The following is a 26,089-nucleotide window of genomic DNA, read 5'->3' on the forward strand; positions in this document are numbered from 1 at the left end:
GCTCAACCTAGGATCAAGTTACTTCCACAGACCAATGCTACTCATTATTCTGTATTTTAAAGTAGTTTTCTGAATTCCAATGAAAGCATTTTCTTGGGCTCAAGAAATAACATAACCTAAATAACTGATTAACTAGGAGCATTATATTTCTTTTTGCTTAGGAATTTTGGCATTTCTAGAATTCCTCCTTTATAAAGAAACTATCTATAACGGGCCGAGTAAGACCACCCAAAAATATTAGGTCCTCTTTCCTGGAACCTGACATGATACCTTAAAAGGAAAAAGGGTCTTTGCTGATTTGGTGAAGCTAAAAATCTTGAGCTAGAGAGATTATCCTGGATTATCATGTGGGCACTAAATCTAACCACAAGTGTCCTTACAAGAGAAAGGCAAAGGGAGGTTTGAAATAGGCAGAAGAGGAGGTAGTGTTGGCCACATAGACAGAAACTGGAGTGTTATGGCCACAAGCCAAGGAATGCCTGCAGCACCATAAACTGCAAGAGGCAAGGAGCCGAGTTTCTTCTACCGCCTCCAGAGGAAGCTCCTGGACACCTTGACTTCTGCCCAGTGATCCCTATGTTGGACTTCTGGCCCCCACATCTGTGAGAGAATAAATTTCTGAGGTTGCCACTAAGCAGCCTGCCACATCATCCCTGCAAATGCATTTGAGTAGGTTGACAATTATGCTGAATACACCAGACACGTCTGACACCGGACAAGTCACAAGTTAGATGGGAAAATGTCACTTTCCCTGAAGCTACGGAAATTCTGATTTGGGTGAAGAGAAGAAGCAAATGTCTGAGTCAGGGTGACTTAGAAGAAGCTGTTTTCCAAAATGCTCCATTTAGAATGGAGTTTCTTCCACATAGCTGTCCATCCAAACTTTCATCCAAAGAAACATTTCTTTTTTAAAATGTATTATTAAAAACGAATTACCAATGTAATATTTGTTCATTGTTGACAATTTAGAAAATGCAAAAAAAGCCCCCCCAAAAAAAGAAAATCACAAGTTTTACCCAGAATCCTGCTATCCAGAGATCACTTCTGTTCATATTTCAGTATTTTACAAAAATAAAAACCTACTAGCATTTTGCAACCAGGTTTTTATTTCATTTAATACATGATGAAAATTTTCCACACCAGTATAATTTCCACAACAGAATTTTTAATGACTGCGTGTTTTCCATAGTGTTGTGGAGCAAATATATTATAATAATCTCTTTCAGGCACTTAGATTGTTTTCCCATTTTTCACTAATGAATCTTTGCTGATCTCCCAAGAGTTTTTGAAGACAAGAAGTAAAATAGGCAGTGACATTTGGAGATACAGGAAGATGTAGTCTTTGACATGAGTCCAAACGTGAAGCTTTATTGCCACATCTGGTTCTCTAGAGTAAAATGCCCATTTTTCAGCCACAGCCCTCACAGTGTGGGGCACCAGGAAATAAATAGTTTGAAGGTGTCAAAGATCCCCCGAGAGGCTCATCTCATCTGTGCCAGAATATCTCCCATGCATATTCAAGGGGATGGGCTGGGCTGTAACACAGAAGGAAAGTCCCTCCCCACCCCCCACCCCACAATGCTCTGCAACCTGAGGATTTGCATTTGCTTCTACTGCCATTGTTCTTCCTACAGAATGTATTTGTCCGCCCTCAGGTCATTAAGCCTATCTTTTCTGGTGTAGAGGACGCTTTTGTTGCCTCTCTAGGATCTCCCTCCCTCTTCCCTCCTGTTGGAATTTGCAGATTCCAAAGCAAATAAATTTCAATGACTTAAGTCAATTCCAGTTAGGTTTTCTGTTATTTCAACCCAAAGGACCCAAAACCATTGTTTATTTTTGTGTCCCTATTAACATCTGGAAAATCCTGAGAGTGTACAATATATTCTTGTAGCTGATGAAAGAAATGAATTCAAGAAGAAAATTAGGGAGGAAGGGAGGGAAGGGAGAGAGGAAGGAGGGGAAGAGGTCAGAAAACTTACAAATCAACAAAGAGTAAAAATTGCAGAAAAATAAAAGCTTGTCTCTTAAACAACAGATTTTACCTCACACCAACTTTTACCTTTCTACATTTGGGGAAACAAGATCGAGTAAATGTGCTTTGATATGTTTACAGTAAAGTTTGAGAAAGACTAAAGAGAAAATGGATTGGAATTAGACACCATTTATTCTGAATCTAGAAGTTTACATTTTGGTTTAAACCAAGAAATTTAAAGAGCCAATAAAGACTACATGCCTGAATCTTACTTCATATGTTATTATTCTTTATTTTATTTGTATTCTGTCTTGATATCGAAATCAGAAACGTATTTTGCAAGGAGAAAGTCTATGCAATCGGCAGAACTGGACTCATGCCCAAATTACCTACACCAAGAAAAGGCTGCAAATGCATTCAATGAGGATGACACGGTATAATCAATGTTTCTCCCTTGTGTGAATGGGTAAAATTAGGGGCCTTTAGCTAAAATAAAAAAAAAAAAGAGAGAGAGAGAGAAAACATGACTACATTTCTAATTAAATACAAAACTGATCAAATAAACACAAAAATCTGTGTGAAATAGATACATATGATGCTAATTTTAAATATATTTAAATTCAAACCAGGAGCCCTCATCCCAAGTAGGGTTGCTGGAATTCACTTCTAAGACTGGCCGTCTTACAAGGGTGCAAAATGGTAGGATTTGAGGACTGCCTGCAAAGCCTTCAGCTCAGGAACTTCTCCGTCCCATGCAACTGGGAATCAACCACATCCTTCCTGAGAGCTAGTGATTACTGCTGCAGTTACTCTTGATGCACGAATCTCAAAAAGAGTAATATGAAAACCGTCATGCTGTATGAATCACAAGTCCCTTCTTGGGAATTAAGAGTTTTTGATGGCTTCTGCCCTCACAAAAGGGAACGGGACAGTGAGGGTCTTAGATGGGACTTCACGTGATGCTAAGCCAGGTGCCTCACTCAGGGGGAGGAGAGATTTGGGAGCTAGAGCATTCTGTGGGAGAGTAGGCCCAGGTGAGGCCCTGGTGGGGCCCAGGATGAAGCGTGAGGGGACAGAGGCAGCCGGATGCCCACCAAGCTGCAGAATGAAGACAAGAGCACTCTCACCATGAACAACGAGAGAACCAGGGATGAGGGGTGGGGAGCAGAAAGAAATATCATATGCTCAGTTAGCCCTATTCACCACCAACTCCCAAAGCCTGTCTGGCGGCCAAGAGAAATATCCCTCCTGGAGTCCAATCTCAGTATGTTGGCTCCACCCAGCTATAGTAAGCAGGTGCAGCGGAAAGAGAGCCAGGTAAACCAGAACAAAGGCAAGCAGATTCAGATCCAAACAGGAGACCTATGTAAGGAACCGCCAACTTTCTTACTTCTCCTTCTTGCTTCTTTCCCCATCTGTCCTCCCCAGGTATGTGGCCTCCATGTCATCTTCCTTCTTCAACTAATCGACATCCTTACACTTAAACTACCACCATTCACAAACTTTATAAAAGGTTTTAAATGAAAGATAAATGTTATAACTTGTTCCAGACCCCCAATCATGTGTCAGCATCTTGGTTTCAGCATTGCTACTATTTTGCTTTAAAACTATAAATGCCATAAAGCTGGGAACTATCTCTGTGGAATAGGTTTTATACAGTGTTCACGTGGGCATATAGGAACTCAATGGATATTTCGTGTTTTATTTCCTATATATTTTTTTACAAGGAATGTGATTTTCATCACTATAAACTCCCTCTCTCTCTCTTTTCTGAAAACCAAATTTGAGAGCCTGAGAGGTATATTAGGGGTAAAATTATATGATACTTTTAGTACATTCTCCCCATGCTTTCTGGGTTTTGTGAACAAAGACAAAATTCTAATCCAATTAAACAAGGTAAATTTGAGCCTTGGGCCTTTAGATAAAAGAATGCCTGAGATACAGTGACCTTGGTTCTCGCCTATTGAAGATGAAGAAACTGAGGCTTGCAGAAGCAAAATGACTTGCTAAAATCATATGACACAGCCAGTTTTAAGAGCTATCTTTGGAGACACATGGGAACCACTCAGAGGTCCTTAGAGGGGGTGGAATCTAGTGGGGAGGAGCCGAGGCTCTGGAGACAGACTGATGAAGTTCAAATGCAGGCTTTGCCAGTTACTCACTGGATACTCCGGTACAGGAAAGAACCTCTCTCTGCCTCAGTTAACTCACCTGAGAAATGAGGCTACAAATGACACTTGAACCATTGGGTCCTCATGATGACCCAATGGTTCTATACCATGAAAAGTGCATAGGAGAGTGCTTAATGTATTAATAAACATCAGCTCTTAATTATTATCATTAGTTCTGTATTAGTCGTTTATTACTAAGTATTATTATCATCATCATTATCACCATTTCATGAAGGCTTTGAGAACTTTGGCAAGTAGGCCCAGAAGTGAGTCAATCCAACAAAGAACCCAGCGCCCCCTGTAGGATAAGGCGGTATCCACAGGTGCTGTCCGCAGGGCACACACATCTGATGCACAAATTACGCAGCCCAGGTCTTTCTCGGATGTCAGCCGCCTGGTCAGCTGTGGCAAACCTGTCCTAACCCCACAATGGTCAGCTAGCTCCATCCTCCATGTCCCGGCCCATCTCCCACCTCCCCGGGCATGAATCCACTTACGTCACTTACGTGGCTCTTCTCATACACCACTCTGCAGCTCAGGTCCTCAAGCTCCAGGCAGTGCCCGGGCCCCACAGTCACGTAAATTGCACAGTCTATTTTAAAGTACAGGTTCTTTTCTGCCTGTGAAGCTGAGCGCCTGTGTCAAAATCTCTGGAAAGAAGGTCCAGAAACCTGCCCTCCAGGGCTTTCTGACACACAACATGAGTTTCAGCAGCTCTGGAGGTTTCTTGGTTCAGGCACTCATCTATTCCTTCCACTTGACTACAAACTGCATTACCCGCACCGTCTGCTTTGATGCCTCTCTCCACAACTCCATGTACACAGGAGGCTTTCAATGACTATTAATTAAATTAAATGTTTGCTAACAAGTCAAAGCCACCTCGGATTCGGTGGTAGGCAGGAGAAGGCAGGTATGACCGACCATTGTTGCTGCTGGGGCAAAATCAGACACAGCATCGGATACCCTGAAAAGCTCCGACGAGAGTACGGGCAGGCGCATCCTAATGGTATGCAGTGGGTTTTGCAGTTAAATAACTCCACTCCAGGAAAAAAAAAAAAAAAAAAAAGTGGCAGCAATAGAGGAAAATACACAAAGACCCAGCTGCCCACAACATGAATAGCCTGGCAGGGCAATGCCATCAGAACCCACCGAGAATACAGATCAGAGGGAAAGGGGAAATCTGAGATGAGCCAGAGCCTCGATGGTGCTAACCATAATCCATTTTCAACACCCTTTTCCTTTGCTTCCCCCTGCCTCTCTCCCTCCCCAAATCCACAGTTATGCAAGCACGCCTGGAGAGCTGTTGAGGCAAAAAGAACTAGCAGTGTGTGCAGATGGAGGGTCCTGTCCGCTGGCCCGGCAGCTGGGCCTGGGCTACATTGTGTTCATTATTCCTGGCAGGCGTGAGCCCGAGAGAGAGCTCCTCCTTCGGCAGCTGGCATTTTGTGAGCTAAATTACTCGTAAGAATCAGAGAGGAAGCATTGCATTTTGTTCCTGTGGATGATGGGGGTGGGGCGGAATGGGGAGGTCAGGACATTCTAAACAGAAATTTCAAGGCTCAAACATGTCACTGTTTTGTTGTTTTGTTATTGAAAGAATGTGACTCTGAACACAAACATGAGATTGTCATTGAGAATTAAAGAATGTAACTCCAGTGCGTTTAGGTTAAAATGTAACTGTATAAAGCACATGATAGTATACCATTTGAAGAATGATACATTGGGGATTTTCTTCCTTCAAATAGAATCATAAAGCTAGAGTTGGCCCAGATCCCTGATTCCAGATCATGATTATCTACACCTGGAATCTCATCTTCAAGATTTCTAGGGATGGCGAGTTTATAAACTTTCTACAGCCCAGTGGAATATGTTCTTCACCTTGAATGCTGAAGTTCTTCCCTATGTCCAGGTGAAATCAGTGATCTCCCTTTGTCTACCTAGTCCCACTGACTGATGCCAGGGCAACCTCACTCTCTTCCGTGTGCTCTTCTGAATTCCTTCTATTTTTTCCAACATTCTTTTAGAAGTAAAATTAGCAAACACAACCTAAGGCAATACACAGAAAAATAAATTACTCTATGAATCTCAGACCCTATGCTCCTTTTCATGAAAATGATAGTTTTTATTCTCCTAGCAAATATTTCTCTCTCTAGCATATTTCTCTGTCTGTCTCTCTGTCTCTCTGTCTCTCTCTCTCTCTCTCACACACACACACACACACACACACACTTCTTTCATTTCCTGATTGGATTGCTAGGTCTTTTATTCTGTAACTGCATTTTTTTCCCCTCCCATTTAAACATACCCTGCAGCCTTTATCAAACGAAACTCTCCTCCTTTCACTTGTCCCTACTGACTTCATCTTGCTTTTGAGGGACCATTTTCCCCAACAGGAACAGAATTCAAAATGACTCTAGGAAATCTCTAAAATATGTATAACACAATTTGATCTCATATCACTTTCAAATTTAATGAGTATTTTTATAATTCCTTTGTATCATCAATTCACCAAAAGCATTGCATACATGGGGACCTAAGGCCAGTTCTGTGGACCAACTGCCTCCAGTTGAAGCAGAGCTTCTGGCTCTTTGGAAGCTGAAAGTTCACCTTAGCATAGTTGCCATTTAAAATCACTTTTTTTTTAATGGAGTCATATAACTCCCTTGCCAAAATCTGACGGTTCCCCACAGTAATTAGAACAAAGCCTAAACTCCTTGCCACCGTGATGACAAGGCTCATTCTCTACCTGGACCCTTAACTGACTGCGTCAGGGAACACAACTTTCTCAACTTCCTGCCCATTCCTCTCCATTACAAAGCACACCTGAGAATTAGCACTCCCTGTCCCTTCTGCCTAAAAGATTCTTCCACAAGTTCCTCCCTACTGGCTTTCTCAACAGCCAATGCTTATTTACCTGTACTTTCTCCTCCCTCCTCCCCAACTAAAAGTTAAAACCTACAAAGATGCTGGTGGGTGTTGTTCCCACTGTCCCCAGTGCTGGGCAGACAGCGAGATATTTGCGGGATGGATGAACATGTGTGGAGGTTTGTGTACACAGCCATCACTCAAGATTTCTGTAGGCTCCAATTGGACCACAGCGATGCAAGAACTGGGGAGGGGATGGAATATTCCCACAAGAAAGATCGATGGACCTTAACTTCCCTAACCTAGAAAAGCAATAAGGAAAGGAGTCTGTCTACAGGGTTATAATAGAAACCCACAAGCAAACATACATTTTTGCTTTACTTTATTTTCACTACTCAAATTTCTGCCCATTTAATTTTTTACTCCTCAAAACAAATTGCTGATGACAAAATATGCATAAACATATTTTCTTTGTTACCTCTGAACTGATCGCTATATTCATCAATTCATGCAAAAAAGAATATCATGGGAGAAAGAACCCAAAAGCTTACCAAAATTATACATTTCACTTCTAGGGTTTTTTAATGTCAGCACTACAGTTTACATAAATGAAAAAAAAATGTTTTTTAATGGATTCTGAGGCATGAATATTAGTATCAATTCTGAGAGCTGAAGCCAAACAAAAATGCAAAATAACCCCTAAAGGAGAATACACTGTTGAGAAACTTGTTTTTTATTCTTTAAGATGTGTTTTATTCAGAGTGCAAATACAAAGGGAGGAAATACCACTAAAGACAGAATTTTTCTTGGGAAGCCCCAGAGTTCCACAGGGCTACAGCAAATACAGTGAGAAGACTATTTTATTCATACATACTAGAACTCATGTCTTTAATGTATACCTGGAAACGATAGAGAGCAGTCTCGATTGCTAAAAATACAGCAAGATCTCCTACCCAACACCCAAAGAACAAATAATCCAATCAAGAAATGGGCAGAAAACATGAACAGACATTTTTCCAAAGAACACATCCAAATGGCCAAGGGATACGTGAAAAAATGCTCAACATCACTCAGCATCAGGGAAATACAAATCAAAACCTCAATGAGATACCACCTCACACCAATCGGAATGGCTAAAATTAACAAGTCAGGAAACGACAGATGTTTCTGAACAACAACAGATGTTCCATGAGGATACAGAGAAAGGGGGACCCTCCTATACTCTTAGTGGGAATACAAGCTGGTACATCCACTCTGGAAAACAGCATGGAGGTTCCTCAAAAAGTTGAAAATGGAGCTACCCTATGACCCAGCAATTGCATTACTAGGTATTTACCCCAAAGATACAAATGTAGTGATCCAAAGGGGTATGTGCACCCCAGTGTTTATAGCAGCAATGTCCACAATAGCCAAACTATGAAAAGAGCCCAGATGTCCATCGACAGAAGAATGGATAAAGAAGATGTGGTATATATATATATATATATATATATATATATATATATATGAAATATTATGCAGCCATCAAAAAAATGAAATCTTGCCATTTGCAATGATGATGGAACCAGAGGATATTATGCTAAGCGAAATAAGTCAATCAGAGAAAGACAAGTTCATATGATCTCACTGATATGTGGAATTTGAGAAACAAGGCAGAGGATCATAGGGGAAGAGAAGAAAAAATAAAACAAGATGGGGCCAGAGGGGGAGACAAACCATAAGACACTCTTAATCTCAGGAAACAAACTGAGGGTTGCTGGAGGGGAGGGGGGTAGGAGGGATGGGGTGGCTGGGTGATGGACACTGGGGAGGGTGTGTACTATGGTGAGCGCTGTGAATTGTGTAAGACTGTTGAATCACAGACCTGTACCCTGAAACTAATAATACATTATATGTTAACTTTTAAAAAGATAAATAAATAAATAAATAAATAAAAATACAGCAAGATATGGATTCATCCAACCATCACTCAATGGAGCTCATTAGTCGGGTTACATTTTCATTCCTTTCAAAAGTCACCACTGGGAAACAAGTGCCCTAAGGCTATGCGTCCTTTGGTTTGTCCCACCAAGAGGGCCCCTGCTGGCCACATCTACATACCTTGCAGCCACTGTGAGTCCTTGTCTTCATCAGGGGCATGGTGGTGCACAGCTCGATGGCCTCGGGCTCATGGAAGATGACTGCCGGGAGGGGCTCCTTTTTCAGTGTGAGGACATTCAACTTGGACTTCAGCATGGTCTGAAAGTGCTGAGAAGCAAGATAAATAAATAAATATGCAAGCCAACTACAGTTAAAGTTTTGGGCATTGTACGTGATGCAACTGCACATCAAACTCAGGAGCAAAATCTTTGTTTTATGAACTCTGTTTTACTAGGGGATGTTAAGGGATACTTCATAAAATGCAGGGAAAAAACTGTCAGGACAGCACTAATGTGACACCATAGGAGACGGCCAACCCCCATGCAGAGACCACGGGAACATGGGGTGGTGGGAGAATCACCTAGGTCCTTGCTCTGAGAAGTTCTTTCAAAGTGATATATAGAGATAGAATCCTAGCAATTCAACCATGCCCATTTCAGCCAAATAAGGGAAGATGTTCAAGAGAGAATGTTTAACAGAGCTATTTGAAGGAGCCATCTAGAGTTAATGGAAAAGGAGAAGACCCAGTGAAAAAGAACACAAGACTCCTGCTCTCTGTCTTCCCCAGTTCTGCCATTCATTGGCTGTGGAACTTAGGAAATTCACTACTTCTCAATAGACCATTTCATCTGCTGGACTCTAGGTAAATATCTATTCTACATGCAGCTCCCATTGACACCGGTTTTAAAATATACCCAGAATCCAGCTACATTTAATCACTGGGTGTATACACCCAGTCCAGGCCCCATCTTTGGTCTCCCATAGCAGCTGGTCTGACCACTTCCAACCTTGCCCCAATGTGGAGTATTACCACAGCGCAGCCAGAGGGAGCCTTCTAAAATCGAATCATGGTATGTCACCCTCTGCTAAGACTCTCCCAAGCCTTCCCTTCTTATAGAAAAATTCCAAGTCCTTTCCCTGATCTTGGAGCCCATGCACAATTCAGGGACCTCTGCTTCTCCAACCTCATCTCCCACCCCTCACCCTCTCACTTGGATCCAGCCACCCGCGGCCTCTTTATACTTCTGAGAATAAGGCAAAGACTCATGTGCCTTGGAACCTCTGAACATGCTACGCCTGTCCTAGTATCTGCATATCTGGCTTCCTGACCTTCTTGAGGACCTTGATCAAATGTCACCTTATGAGACAGTCCTCCTTTATCAACATTATCTAAAATAGCATGTGCATGTGCACATACACACAGACACGCACAGATGGCTTCACGGGCCTGCAACCTGTGCGGTGACAACAGGGTCCCATGCTCAGGAGAGCTCCACGCTTACTTTAATGCTCTTGGGTTAATGTCACAATCTTGAAATCCCTCATAACTTTATCTCTGAGCTTGCGTTTCATAAGCTAAGACCAATGAGATGGTAGTATACATGCGAGAGTAGAGGAAATACACACAGTACGTGCAGCCCGATGCCTAGGAATTCGACGAAATGCAAAGGGGGCACAAGGTAAGCATGTTAAGCCTATGGCTCAGTAATCAGAGGACTGGCAGCCCCAAGGAGCCATGCTTTAGAAGTAGAACTTGCTTCAAATGCAGAAAGAAGTCACTTGTATTCTAACAAACATGAGTGATCAAGGAACTCTAGCAAATCCCTTTTATTTGTATGACTTTCCTGTAGTAGGCAACCATGTACACTGAAAAATGACAACAGAGAAGGAAAGGGACAGGGCAGCCACAGCTCCTCCTACTCTCGTCTGTCCCTCCTCACGAATCAGCAAACCAAAGGTAAGGTGTCGGGAGAATGTGCATGTATTAGAGATGAAGGAAAAACAGGTGAGCTGGTTTTGTAGGATGTCTCCACTGTTTTGGTAAGCACGATGTTCAGATGCACCCATGAACTAGGAAATGCAGCTCATGTGATTTCAATGATTCCACCCCTACGTGTTTGTATTTAAAGTGGGCACCGCACGACATAATGATGAATGGCAGGTTCGTGTTATAATCTAAATTTTGAACTTTACTTCCACACATGACATGGCAAAAGCAACCAACCAGCCGAACAGAAAAAACAAAACAAAACAAAAATACAAAAAAAAAATCCACCATGACTATCAGAGAGAGAGATTCAGGAAAGAAAGGAAAAAGGTTTTATGTTTCAATACCTTCGGTGGCACTTTTTTCAACTTTTTGAGTAGAGGATAGTGCATTTTCACTTTGCCCTGGGCCTCACAAATTATGTAGCCAGTTCTGCCCACATATATACTCATCACCGTCTATTCCCTTCCTCTGCTTTGTTATTCTCGTCACTTCTTATCACCACTACAAAATCATGTATTTTGTTTATCTTATTTTCTGTCATCTGCCATAAGAGCAGAAACTGTTTTATTCAATGAAGGACCCCAAGGGCCTAAAACAGTTTCACAGGTCCACATAGAATCTACTAGAACTCTCAGCTGGCCACGCTGATGGTCCATTTTATGTGCCAACTTGCCTAGGTTACTACACTGTTACTCAACCAAACACTAATCCAGGTGTTGCTGTGAAGGTATTTTGTAGGTATGATTAAAGTCCGTAATCATCTGAATTTGCAGACACATCCTAGATAACCTGGGTGGGCTCGATTCAATCCACTGAAAGACCTTAACAGGTGAGGTTAGGCTTCCCTTAGGAGAAAGAACTTCTACCTTTGGACGGCAGCTTCAGTCTGTGCCGAGAGTTCCAGCCCACCCTTCCTGATAGCCTGCCCCAAGGATCTCAGACTTGCCTCGCCCGCATCGACACCTGCATAAACCAGTTCCTTGAATAAACCTTGCGGCATATCTCCTAATAGTTCTGTCTCTCTGATCTAACCCTGACCAATAGTGCCACCTTCTAGGATACAAAGTTGCCACACCTGGAATTTCTTCAAATGGGAGAGATTTACCCTAATACTTCCCAGGGAGTACTGATTTGTATTTTTTAAAAACAAAAAGGCACGTTTTCATATTAACCTGGAAGCTTCTTTGTTCTTAATTGATTCTCGTCCAACATTGGGGGTTGCAAAGGTGTCTGAGAAGAGCACCACAGACACCTAAGAGTGAGAGGCAAAGTTGGCTGTCCCTGCGGGACAGCAACTGAGGCCACACGATGAAGAAGGCAAAGGGGAGAGTGGCTCAGAAGAGGAGGTAACGAGCAAGTGGGGACACTGTCCCCCATCTGCCATTTTGCTGGAGTTCTATGAGAAGTACACGGTTCAACTCAGCCTGACTTCTGCCACACAGTACGTTCCTAAAGATGGCCCCAGAGGCGACTCTATTCTCATGAAGGCTGGACCACCACAATGCCCAGGAGCTCGGAGACTGTCCTCCGGCCCCCACTGTGGGACCAAACATCATGGCTATTGGTCTAGTCGCTGAGCACGGAGAGAGACGGGAAGCTGCAGACTGGCACACACACGCAGCCGGAGAGCCAAGTAAAAGAAATCAACAAACATTTTTAAAACCCAAAATTGGGGACGGGAGGATCATGGAGTTCAAATGCCAACTTCAACACGGGCTGTGTAACCTGAGCTACCTAACTCTTCAGAGCCTTGGCATCTCCCGGCCGGCAGGCGAGTGGCCCATGTTAGCTCCCTGGCCCCCACCGTGCACCCTCCCCCAACACCTGTGCTCAGCCAGACACTGTGGCAGGCGCAGCTGGAACAGAAACCAAATGTGAGCCTCTGCCTGAAAGGGGTTCTCACAGTAGCTGGAGACTGGGGAATCAAATGACAACTGCAAATCGTGTGAGTTCATCAGACTAGCTGAACAGAGACACTAAGGCAGTATCTGAATGTGAAATTGAGAAATGATTCCTTTAAAAAAAAAATCGGTTTTGGGCACCTGGGTGGCTCAGTCGGTTAAGCATCTGCCTTCAGCTCGGGTCATGATCTCAGGGTCCTGGGATCGAGTCCCATGGGCTCCCTGCTCAGAGGGGAACCTGCTTTTCCCTCTGCCAGCCAGTCTACTTGTGCTCTCTCTCTCTGTGTCAAATAAATACAATCTTTTAAAAAAATTTTTAAAATGAGTTTTTTTTCTTTAATGGCTTTGTCCTTTTTGCCCACAATGAAAGGATGAGGGTAAAGAGGGAAATACACTGTGAATTATCTCACGAGTCATTGAGTCTACAATAATACATCTTTTTATAGAAAATTAACATTTTTATGTAACTCCGAGCTGCTCCTGTAAATCTTCGAGTGGTAGAAGTGTGATAGTTTTCACTGTTTGTGATAAGAACACTCCTGTGCCCCCTTTGAGGAAATGTCTCCCCTGTTATCTAGCTGCTCTGTGGAGTGGGGTTGTCCCTGTCCCCTGACCCTGGGAAAGAATATGAGACACAGGCTGACCACCCAAGTACTGCGTATACCTGGCTAAAGGCATTGGTTCAGAGGAAACTCAAGATTGGCTGAACAGACTCTTCCAGAAGCCTGAACTACAGAGTTGCCAGGCCAGGGTGATGTGAGTACAAAGCAGCTGCTGACCTGCTCACCCGCCAAGGTCATTCTGAAAACGAGATGGCACAGAGACAAAGAGGGCCAGGATACGGAGGGTCACAGACTTGGCATTGCTGAGCCCGGGATCCAGCCACATCTGACTCAGATCCATCCATAGACTTACAGAGAATATGAGCCAATACGTTCTCTGTGATGCTTCAGCAAGCTTGGGTTAAGTGTCTGATCCCTGCAACTAAGAGTCTCGCCAACACAAATTACTTTTCAATGAAAAGAAAAATCACCTGAGACAATAAAATGGAACCACTAACAAAATTTTAAAAGGACTTCATAAATGTTAAACTGCAGAAGCCAAAAGAACCATTATATTAAAAAAAGAAAAGAAAAGAAAAAGATAGTGAATCTTGCACTTTGTTACCTGAATAGGCTGAACCTTAATGGTAAAACACCAATAATAATCAAAAGGAGGTATTACAGTCCCCAGGTTATTCACGTCTACAATAAAGTCCTCTGAGCTTCTGCCTAAATGAGATGAATTCCAAGTCTCAAGAGATAGCCAAAGAGCACACCCACAATGACACCAGTTCAGGTGGCAAGCTCTCTTGCTGGGTAGCAAAGACAGAGGTGGGACAACCAGGTCTATCAGAACTTCCCAGGTCTTAGCTCTCCCTTCTGTCAAGTGTAAAGTGCTACATTATGCCACGTCAAAAAGGGTATTGCTTGTTCTTTGCGTGGGCAGACTAAGTGCAACAAAGACAATGCAATTTACCATAATCCAGGAGCATTATAAAAAGGCAACAAAAGAGGAATCTAATAGAGAAGCTTGGAAAAGCGATTGCTCCCAAATGAAAGACGCACAGAGTTCCATAAAGAAAATGTGTTATTCATTCTTAAAGGAGGGAAGTGAATAGTATTGTAGAAAATTAGGGCACTGCCCCGGACAAATTAAACAAAGCTCGGCTTTCTGCATTGGGTGCTTTACGTGCAATCCTAAAATAGAGCCTCTAAATCAAGCCCCATTATGCGGATGGGGTAATCGCCATGCCCTGTATAATTTTACAGTTGGCGCTTCCTACTCCTATTCAGACATTAATCTCTGACTGTTTAGCAGGCAAGGATTTACATATTTTACCAATTCAAATCCGGTGTATCTCACCTTTGTATTGACTCTGTATCCAAAATATAAAGCATCTTTTGAAGGCAAATCCTGCTTCCTCTTTTTCTAAGATAACTGGAACACTATCTTCACTCAAATTAAAGAAAAGGCATTAAGGTTTTAATCCCTGGTTCATCCTTGCATTGTGAAGGCTGGCTAAAATGGTCAGTTTTAACTTGCAAATTACTGATTCAGTAAGGCCCTAATCAAGCTTCAGAAATATTGCAAATGTTCTCCTGAAGAGAATCACAAGGAACAAGTGGGTGAACCAAATAAGTGGAAAACTTCAGTACCCCAAACAAATGTTAATTTGTACCAGCATGCAAAACTCAGTAAGGCTTTCACGTTCTGTTCATAACCACACTTCATTTTATTACTTGGAGGGTATGTAAGAATTAATTAAACTTTGTTGTGGTTTCCTTACGTTTTATACCACTTATTTTTAAAAAGGTAGATTCAACCCCCAATCATGAGAAAAGAAACTCCACTGTGATTTTCCAGAAGATCTCACTTTTCATTTTTAATGTAAATTCTTGGATTTCTGTTTTTAAATATTTATTCTGGCATTTTTACAAAACAAAGCAAAACAAAAATAACATAAAAGCAAGAAAAAATACTTTCCTGTTAAAGAAACAGCAAATGATTTGTTACATGATTAAGAGTAATCACATAAATGAATAAAAGAAAATTGTACTTACATTCAATTTTCATGTAAGTAAGTTTTAATGCAAAAGATTTTGTTTTTCATTTTTGTCCTTTTTTAAAAGGAAAACAGGGTTGGAAAATCTACCCCCAAAGCCAGCAAGCATATTCAAAATCACACTCTTTCACTTCGAGGATTAATTTTTTTTAATGCAGTTTATGTTGATCTGGTATTTCAAGAAAAGAAAGACCTACAGCACCCTGGCATTTCCCTTCTTGCTGCAAAGTGTCCTGGTAACTGCCTTATTGAAAAAAGTTCCAACTTAATTTTAAAGGCCTCCCTCCAGACACTCCTAAATTTAAAAGGTTGTCTATATCTGTTAAAATGATCGCTATTATTAAACTAACTGAAAATACTCATGTTCACACACCCGTATTTATTCATGCAGTTTTAATTATGGAAGCATTTCTTTTGAACATCACAGATTCCCTCAAGAGATTATGTGGGAGAGGCACAAAAATAATTCAATGCCCACAGAGCCTGCAGAAAGCCCCCAAGGCTCACGAAGAGCTCACTGGGGAGGAGGAGGATTTTAGCAAACACACACAGGAGTACAAAGGTCAGAAAAGGTGAAGCCCAAGTATGGTATTGTAAGCATCTGATGGTACACGTGACATGGTGTACTAATCATCTGAAGGCAGTAAGTTAAAGGTGCATGCTAGGGGCGCCTGGGTGGCTCAGTGGGTTAAGCGTCTGCCTTCGGCTCAGGTCATGATCCCAGGGCCCTGGGATTGAGCCCCGTGTGGGGCTCCCTGCTCAGCGGAGAACCTGCTTCTCCCTCTCTCTCTGCCGCTCCCCCTGCTTGTGCTCTCTCTCTCTGTCAAATAAATAAATAAAATCCTTAAAATAAATAAATAAATAAAGGTGTAGGCTATAAACTGTAAAGCAATGACTAAAATAACAAAGCAAAGAGCTCTATGCACTAATAGAAAAGATAGAACAGAATCATAAAAAAGGAAGGCAGAAGGAGAGGGAAAAGGTAACAACAATAAAAACCCAGATGAGACAAAGAGAAAATAAATCATGAAGTGATAGATTTAAAATCTATAAAATTGATACCCCTAGTTAAAAAAAAGGCAGATTTAGTGAGATTTGAAGAAGGAGCCCCAATTCTATGTTGCCTACAAGAAATTCACTCAAAATATAGGCCACAAGGGATAAATAGACATAAACTACAAATACGGTTGGAGATTTCAATCCCGGTCTCTCCAAAATGGATAGAATACATAGACAGAAAAGCTGCAAGGAACTCTCAAGTTTGAATAACACCACCAACCAACCTGATATAATTGACATTCATAGACCATTCCACCCAAAAACAACAGATTTCAAGGGTACAGAATACACTTCACCAAAACAGATCAAATTCTGGACCATAGAAATTTTTTTTTTAATAAAATAAAAAACACCTCAGTAAATTTAGGATTCAAATTCTACAAAAGAAAATCAACAGAAAGATCTCTGTAAAATTTTCAAATACGTGGAAACTAGCACAGTTCGAAATACCCCTAAATCAAAGAATAAATCAAAAGACAAGGCGGAACGTACTCTGAACTGAATGCAAATGAAAACATCACACATCAAAAATTCTGAGATGCCACATAAAATGTATGTAAGGGGAATATTATAGCACAAGATGCCAATATTAGAAAGGAAGAAAGTTCTCTCTTCAATAAACTCAGCTTCAACTTTAAAAAAAAGAGGGGGGGTAATAAACAGAGTAAATGAAACCCAAAGTGAGTAGAAGAAACCAATAATAAAGATTGGAGGAGAAAATCAATCAATAAAGTAAAACACAGAAAATCAATAATCAGTACAACGGCCTATCTGCAAGTTCACTCACTCTTCCTTTGCATCTGCTGAGTCTACTGATGAGCTCATTAAAGGTCTTCATCTCTGTTCACTCTGTTGTTGTTTTCCTTCTTATCCTTGTTTTCCTTAGCACTTTTGTGTGATTCTTTCTTTGCTGAAATTCCCCATATGTTCATGCTTATTCTCCACTTTTTTCACTGGAGCCTTTAAATATTTATCAGTTATTTTAAATTCCCTATCGGAGTCATCTCTGGACCTGGTTCTGTTCATGGCTTTGTCTCCTCCCTATGGATCATTTTCCTCCGGGCTCTTTGTGCCTCTCCTATTTTCCTATTGGATTCTGGACATCGTGTGCAGTAGAGACCGAGGGAAATAGCACTTAAACCTGAAACTGACCACATCCTTTCTGCTCGGGCATCAGTGTGGTACACCAAGTCAATGTCGTCTGGAACTGGTCTGGCTTGGGTTTTATTGCTGCACACAGATTTGGATTCCTCTAGATTGACCCTGTCTTTAGGGTGGGGTCTACTTCGCTAGGAGGTGTGTCTCTACGTTCCTCCTCCATCTTGAGGACCTGGGACTCACAGCGTCTCCCTCCCCATGCTTCCCCTGCCCCCATAGGTTAGCTGCAGTTGCTTGACACTAGGTGCCTTCTAGCCTGAGAGTGTGTTGGGGGGAGGGCAAGGAAGGGTTCTTCCCTCTTGCTCCACTTCAGCCTTACGAAGGTCCTGTGTCCTATGGTCTTGGAAGTCAGGCTTTCTCAGTGACCTCATCTTTGTCCCCACTGCTCAGAGACCTCTATTTGTCTGGATCCAGGGTGGTTCCCTGCCTTTCCTCCAGATGCAGAGGACTTTTTTCTTTTCCTCTCCACATGTTACAATGGGTCTTCACCTAAGCCTTCAGAGCACAGGATGTTTCACCCTTTCCCACATGAGCAGTCTTGTGTTCCTTAGAAGAGCTGGGGTGCATGGCCTTGACCATGGCAGCCACACCCCTCCTCCAGGCCTGGACCATCAAAGGAGGCTTGCTCTGGCCTCCAGTCTGTCTGTCAGTAGATCTCCTGAATCCCAGTGGTGCTCTGTTAAGAAAGGCCTATGAGTTAATGCGAATTCCCCTTGGGTCAAGAGGAATCATGGGCTCTTCATGCCAGTACTAGCCAACAACTGACCTTTAAAAATTAGTTAAGAATGTTAATTGAATTTTTCTTACCCTCTTGCCTTGCAGGCCATCCTCCACCATTCCCCACTATAAGTGAGCCATAATTCATGTGGTGTCTTTTTCTTTTTGGAGGCCCTGTTTTGTATATATATCAGGCCAGTTGGATGTACTCTGACCCCGGCTCTGTGATGGGTTCAAGAGAAGGTTTGATTTTGTAAATTAGCTGGCTTTTTCCCATTAATAGGATAGAGAGTGATGTTCTTCTTACTGTCTTCATTGTAGGCAGAAGCCAGAGTCAAATTTATATTTTTAATCAACCAAAACTAAGTGCACTGAAGAATGCTTTGTATTTGGAGAGATACACATAAAATGTTATGATATACATATTAGCATTATCCTTAAGTTCCAAAGGTCCTTTTCCCCCAACCCTGTTTCTTTCCAGCTCAGATATTTATGTGTCCGTGGATGCTGACTACTATCTGGTTGTGGTCAGCTTCCTCCCTCCCTTCTCAGACACCTCCTCTTCTATTTTGGCCTTATGCTCGCTCACAAACAAATGTGGGCACATGAATCCTGAAACTCTCTGTAGGAGGAATTACGACCCAGAAATGCAGAATATTAAGAACAGGAGCAACTTTCCAGATGACCTAGACCAACTCCCTCATTTCACAGATGAAAAACTGAAGCCTAGAAAAGTGCAGTCACTTGTCCAACGTCCCCCTGAGCTACAGACAAGCCCAGAAGCCCAGCCCTGTAATGACTGGACTGGTTCAGTCCTGGACGAGCATGCTAACCCAGATCACTTCTGCACCCATCTAGAGCTGATAAGGTTGCTGCTGCAACATCTTTTAAAACTGCATAAAAGGGGCACCTGGATGGCTCAGTCGGTTAAGCGTCTGCCTTTGACTCAGGTCATGATCCCTGGGTCCTGGGATCAAGCCCTGCATCGGGCTCCCTGCTCAGCGGGGAGTCTGCTTGTCTCTCTCCCTCTGCCCCTGCTGCACCCCTGCTTGTGCTCCCTCACTTGCTCTCTCCCTCTCTCTCAAATAAATAAATAAAATTTTTAAAAATAAATAAAAGTGCATAATAGACTTCATTTTGTAATCAATAGTATAAGGCATAGGATGAAATGAAAGGTTTTAGAATCAGAAAATCCTAGGTTCAGTTATGAGTCTAAATATATGACTCATCCTACAATAGGACCAGTAATTGATATAAATGTGTGTGCATGTGAGAGAGAGAGAGAGAGAGAGAGAGAGAGAGAGATGGGTCCACACCTCTCATCAAGTGCCAAAGGCACTTGACAAGGATTATCTCTTTTACCTTCCAATAACATTCTGAATAAAGCAGGGCAGATTCACTCTAAGGCACTCCGATGTCAAGGCCCTGAGTCTTTAACATATCCTGCAGTATTTACCCCGACGATGTATATTAACTACCTGGAGGAATAACTGGTACATGTACACACACATACACACACACAAATCATCTTTATTCTCTCGCTTCCTATTTTCTGCCATTTAAATTTAGACAACCACTTTAAAATATCTGGAAGCATAGTGGCGCCTGGGTGGCTCAGCCAGTTAAATGTCCAACTCTTGATTTCTGCTCGCGTCATGATCTCAGGGTCGTGGGATCAAGCCCCATGTCGGGCTCTGCACTGACCTTGGAGTCTGCTTGAGATTCTCTTTCCCCCTGCCCCTCCCCCATCTGCTCACGTGCATGCGTGGGCTCTCTCTTTCTCTCTAAAAAAAACAAAAAACATTGGGGCGCCTGCGTGGCTCAGTTGGTTAAGCGACTGCCTTCGGCTCAGGTCATGATCCCGGGGTCCTGGGATCGAGCCCCGCATCGGGTTCTCTGCTCAGTGGTAAGCCTGCTTCTCCTTCTCCCGCTCCCCCTGCTTGTGTTCCCTCTCTCGCTGTGTGTCTCTCTCACTCTCTCTCTGTCAATTAAATAAATAAATAAAATCTTTAAAAAACCAAAAACAAAAACAAAAACCTCTGGAAGCACATATACAAAAGCAGGAACAGTACCACTTCCAGGTTGTTGAACTGCACGTAATTTTTTCCTCTTTTTCCCTTTGCTCTCTTTCCTTTTGCTAATTTATATTTTCTATCATGCCAAAAGCCAACTGCTACTAATTTTCTGCAAATGTTAATGTCAGCTATTTGCCATTATATAGTGGCTGAGGCCCAGATCAGGTGGACGCCTAACCACGTCCTTCTTTGATGTACACATTCGCATGAGTGAAACCCAAGGCAGCCTTTAAAACCCAGACCAAAGCAAGTGCACAGCAAGAAACACCCCAAGTATTTGTCTTCCTCCAAAGCAATAAATGGGGGCACAGAGCAGAGAATAAAAGCAAAACAGCATAAACACACTTTTAAAAGACTGAAGTCAGACAAAACAAGGTAAGATTTGGAAACCAAACCACACGTTATGAGTTTGAGATTCCAAAGGCTGTTTCTCCTATTTCCCCACGGGGCTTCATTCAGTCCCCGAGTACAGCCTCAGGGACACCTTCATGTTCCATTCGGAAATGCCTGCTTTATGGTGTCAGTGAATCCTCTGCTCATGAGGACATAGCACATACATGTTATGAACACACATATATTTCCATCCACGCTCATTTGGTTTCATTTTCACTTCATTTTCACTAGGCAAAATTCCCCTGCAGGACTATATTTTGGTGGATACACGACTGAACATTATCTTGGCAGGTTGGAAAGAAACTAAAAATAATTTTGTCCCCAGGCTTCAGATGGTCAGGAAGGTACCATGCCAGAGACTGGGCAAGCCAGAGTTTGCTTTTGATCAGGGCTCAGTGGAGAGCACTAGGCTGTAGTCATCCACAGAGGACGGAGAATTCATTTACTATACATGATACCGTCAGAAGAGGTTTTTTTTTAAAAAAGAGTAAAAAGTTGTCCATATCAAGGAAGACAGCTCTTATATTCTGGTAGCATTCCTCTCAGTTATGATCACATCTATAAAGGCTTTCCCGAAGCTCCCTACCTGCCAGTCCAGGTAAAATAACCTTTCTGCCTGAACTGGGCCGTGGACAATAATCAGGATTTTCATGCCACCTGTCACACGTGAATGTACTGCTTCCCTACTGTCTCTTTGTATCCCTTGTCCCTAGCTAAGCACTTGACACAGAGGAGCTACTAGATAAATGCTTAATGCAGAAACAAATAATTCAGTGGAGAAAAACATTATTGGAATTAAAAAACCATGCCTTCAAACTAAACACATGCCTGAGTCACACTGTTCTCATCTCAGCTGATTCCCTTCCATTCCTTGATTCCATACTACCTCCCGCTACCCTCAGCCAGACTACTCCTCTCTGAAAATCACCTTGTCAATGAGCTCTGGTCCAGGTCCACAACCAGACAAACATCCCACCTCCCTGGCAGGAAGCCAGCAAATCTCAGCTACAAGAACCATGACTAATGGCCTCACTTGGGTCCCCTGAAATCAGGCATATCCATTAAGTTTCCTTGGAAAGGAAGGGATCTGTACCTGCAGCCCCATAAGAAGCAACATGTAAAAGAGATAGGCCATCTCCTAGGCCCGTCCCACCACACTCCAACAGCAGGAAAGGCTCATTCCCATCCAATCCTGGTATAGACTTCAATGAGGAAAATGACCCCCTTCTGAGGTACCGCCAAAAGGTCCAAACATCTGAAGAAAAGCCTTTGTCCTCCAAATGGCTTAGGGTTGGAATGTGGATCCCACAGGCAAATGTCAACTATTAATCAGTGCACCATACATAAGAAGGCAAGCAACGAGGAAGAAGAAAGAGAGGAAGGGGACAACCATTTGGAAAAGTCTTTGTCAAAAAAAGAGAAAAGAAGAAGAAAAGAAAGAGTACTACTTTCCTAGGGCTGCCATAACAAAGTACCAAAAACTCGTGGCTTGAAACAACAGAAATTTATTGTCTAATAGTTCTGGAGGCTAGAAGTCCAAAATCAAGACTTCAGCAGGGCCACACGCTCTTTGACAACTCTTGGGTAAAGTCCTTCCTTGCCTTCTCTAGCTTCTCGTCCTGCTGGCATCCTCGGCATTCCTTGGCTTGTAGATACATCCCTTATAGATGCACATGGATACCTTGTGTCTGTCTTCACATCATCTTCCTTCTGCGTGTGTCTGCTTCCAAGTCCAAATTTCTAAGGACACCGTATTAGATTAGGTCCCACACTAAGGACCTCATTTTAACTTGGTTACCTCTGCAAACACCCTATTTCTAAGTAAGGTCACATTCTGAGGGACTGAGGCTCAGGACTTCAACATATCTTTTTTGGGGGGGGAGGGGAGGGGCACACCATTCAGCCCATGACAGAAAGGAAAGATACACACCATGTAGATTCTCCAAGATCACAAGCTCATCCAAGCACAGCTATTTCACTGGCCAGTCAAGATTATTTGTTTTCACTGTACCTGAACCCAAGATGTTAAATTCCTCAGGAAAAGACACCCAAGTAAGTGGGTGGGACCTGGCCTGAGCCTGCCCGAGTTCAGTGGAGCTGAATCTGACCCTCAACTGCTCAGTCACAAAATACCAGTGGTTCAATAAGCAGCCCAGGCCACCCCAGGAACAGATCTACCTTGTAGCTAGTCTGTTTTCTAAGAGTTCTTGAAGACAAATTGCACCTGACACTTGTCAGCTTTCATTACCAGCTTGTGTCTTACCTGCTCTGACCTCCTTTGAATTGGGACATAATAAAGAACATACCTCTTAAATCCTAGTGCCGGTTTATTCAGCCATTTAGAGGATTCATTAATCCTCTTCTTTACGGAGTCAGGGACTCTGCTGAGTACATAGTATTGAAGAAGACAGGCATGTTTCCCGTCTTCATGGGGCTGAACTTCAACCAGGGAAACTGACAATGAGAAAGTCGGAGTTCCCCACTTCAAACAAAAACCTTTCATCACTTTTCCTCTGATTAGTTTAGTGCTTCAGTGCTAAGGAAGCCTCCAGCTTATAACTGTTGGTGCTCTGCCCTCAGCCCGCAGGCTTTCCCACTTCGGACTTCCACCACCAGTGCCTGTTTCTCTCTGCCTGGGGCTTTTTCCAAAGCCCCAGAAGCCAAGTGCAGCCCATGAACAACCCTGGGAGTCCTCAATCAATGAATGGCGGAGAGTGAGAGTATAAATACCCCAGCTCCCCAGCCCTATAAATGGTCTAACTTGGAGCTGTGATGTTTTTTTGTTTGGGTTTAGTTTTGGTTTTGGCTTTTGACATTTCTGAGAATTTCCCCCACAGGACTGAGCACTGATCACACACGGTAGCTGGCTTGATCGCATTCCCTTCATGGGCTTCCTCTCCTTCCCTGTCCCACTTCCCTGCACCCCACCAGTCTTTCCTTCACTTTCCAAAAGGCTACTTGGCACTTAAATCCTTACCTCAGGGTCTTATTTCTGGAAGAACCCAAATCAAGAAAAAACCTAATTCCCCTTCGTCCATTTGAACTCAACTCACTAAATATGGATTATAGGCAGACTGTAGGTACATGATACTATGGATCTAGGAAGCTCTCGGTCAAGTAAGAGAGAAAATGGCATCATACAACCAGCTTAAACACACGGCAGACTTATAAATAAAATGTCTATAAGTGTACAAAAAGGGAACAATTAACTTTGCTGGGATTGGATTGGGATAGGCTTTATAGAGGAGAAGATAACACATCTGGGCTAGAAGTAAAGCAGCGTTTCTCAAAGTTTTTTACATTATCTGTCCCCTAAGGAGGCTTCTTAGACTTTTTTTTTCCTAATTGCCTCCCTCACCCCCATGAAATTTTAAATAGCACAGATGTGTTGTATATGTTTATGTTCTGTGATATAGGTAGTCCCACTGTAATATCCAAGATCCTCCCCCCTTCAAAAACCAATTTTTGCCCCCCTCTGAAAATACATGAAAAAACATCGGGGGTGGGAGGAGACAGTACAGGTAAAGAAGGACCCTGAGAGATGTCAAAAGATGCAGAGGCAAAGATAAGTGATCTAATTTGGTCTGTGGTAGACTGAAGATGCCTGCAAATTCTTTGACACCCCTCACCTCAAGAGGAGGGGTCTATGTCCCCACTAGTCAATTTTTAGGAGATTGGCAGCTTCCAGTTGCTGTTCTTGCAGCAGTGAACCCCGGAATCCAGCTGCTACGCTGTGAGGAAGCTCAAATAGACCCAAGGAGAGGTGCTTATGGAGACCAGGACAACCCTCCTCAGCTCCCAGCTGACACCCAGCACCAGCTTGCCCGCCATACAAATAAGCCATCTTGAAGTGCCTCTTTATCCCCATGAACTACTTCAGCTGACCCCCCCGCCCTGCACCAGAGTCCTATCCAAATTGCAGATTTGTTAGCAAAACAGGTGACTGCTGCTGTTTTATACAGCTAACGTTCGAGGTGATTCGTTACACAGCAGTAACCAGAACACCCTGCTTATAGACACTATTTAAAGCTACCAAAATCTCACAGCAAAGTCTTTACAAATTCAACCCACCACAGTCTTAGCCAGGCTTTCTTCACTGCTCACTGTGTTGCATAATAAGAAATGCAAGCAAACAATGGATAAACAAAGAGCTCTTGAGTGAGTGATTCATTATTGATTCATTCATAGTGATTCATTATGGTCCCAGGCCATACTTTCCTTGTCAAATGTAACTTTTTATTATTTCAAGCTGTTCTGGTTTATCAGTCAATTTGGTTGTCAGTAAAAACTATTAGGGTCTCTGTGAACAACAACATTACTGTATTTCCCAACAGCAAGAAGACACTTAATATTTTCAAATACTAAAAAAAAAAAGCCAGCCCTAAAAGAGTAGTTTAGGACAGAATCAAGTGAAAAGTATTTTCAAATGCACATGGCAGGCAAACTGTTCCCACTCCCATCCTGCAGGATAATATACTGAAGGACAAGGGAGGGGAGTAAGTAAGTGATTCTAATATAATCCCACGCCCACGCCACGCCCATCCCTCTCTGAGGACCACTGGTCTTAAACAAATTTTCTTTTGATTTAAAACAAGTAAGACCATTTCTTTCTCTTTTTTTTTAAGATTTTATTTATTTGTCAGAGACAGAGATCGAGAGAGAGCACAAGCAGGGCGAGCAGCAGGCAGAGGGAGAAGCAGGCTCCCTGCGGAGCAGGGAACCCTATGTGGGACTCAATCCCAGGACCCTGGGATCATGACCTGAACTGAAGGCAGATGCTTAACTGACTGAACCACGCAGGGGCCCTAGTAAGACCATTTCTTATCATTGCCTCCACTCACCACCTTCAGTCAATTATCGACCTAAACATAAGCCACTCAACATTATGGTTCAGAATTACTTGAAAAGATATTTTTACAGCATGAACATGAATAATCATGGTATTACAACTGCATGATACATGTGACACACATTTCATTCATTTCCTCTCTCAGGAAACAGATCCAGATGGACTTTGCTATATCTGCTGCCACAAAGGTATGTTTGGGGAGCTAGGTGCAATTTCTCCCGTAGAATCTTCTACTGATGCCAAACTGGACTTTTGGGGGGGGGGGAATTCTGCGATTGCTGAAGATGGATTTCACTATCCCCATGCCTGCCGCCTCCTATTATCGGCCTCAAGTACAACCCAGGCTCCCTGTGCTTATTCCAAAAAGTGACATCTTTCAAAGCTACAAATTCAAAACAGGTGCATATTTCGCGT

The 26,089-nt window shown here is 42.7% G+C and overlaps 1 protein-coding gene across 3 annotated transcripts in view; it reads right to left on the bottom strand.

Moving 5' to 3' along the window:
* The window catches only part of PID1 (phosphotyrosine interaction domain containing 1), a 225,584-nt gene that overhangs the window by 114,012 nt on the left and 85,483 nt on the right, over positions 1 to 26,089 (bottom strand). For 2 of the 3 annotated variants that reach the window (XM_045867800.3, XM_045867799.3), the window contains one exon: positions 9,109 to 9,255. The exons of the other annotated variant lie outside the window; for it this stretch is intronic. In XM_045867800.3, coding sequence (XP_045723756.1) covers positions 9,109 to 9,255 — 147 coding nt within the window. The remainder of the gene's footprint in view (positions 1 to 9,108; positions 9,256 to 26,089) is intronic. 3 annotated transcript variants of the gene reach the window in all.

The sequence above is a fragment of the Mirounga angustirostris genome, unplaced genomic scaffold (genome assembly GCF_029215605.1).
Source record: "Mirounga angustirostris isolate CCGP_5_RB_7025 unplaced genomic scaffold, mMirAng1.0.hap1 SCAF_3, whole genome shotgun sequence".
Taxonomy (NCBI): Eukaryota; Metazoa; Chordata; class Mammalia; order Carnivora; family Phocidae; genus Mirounga; species Mirounga angustirostris.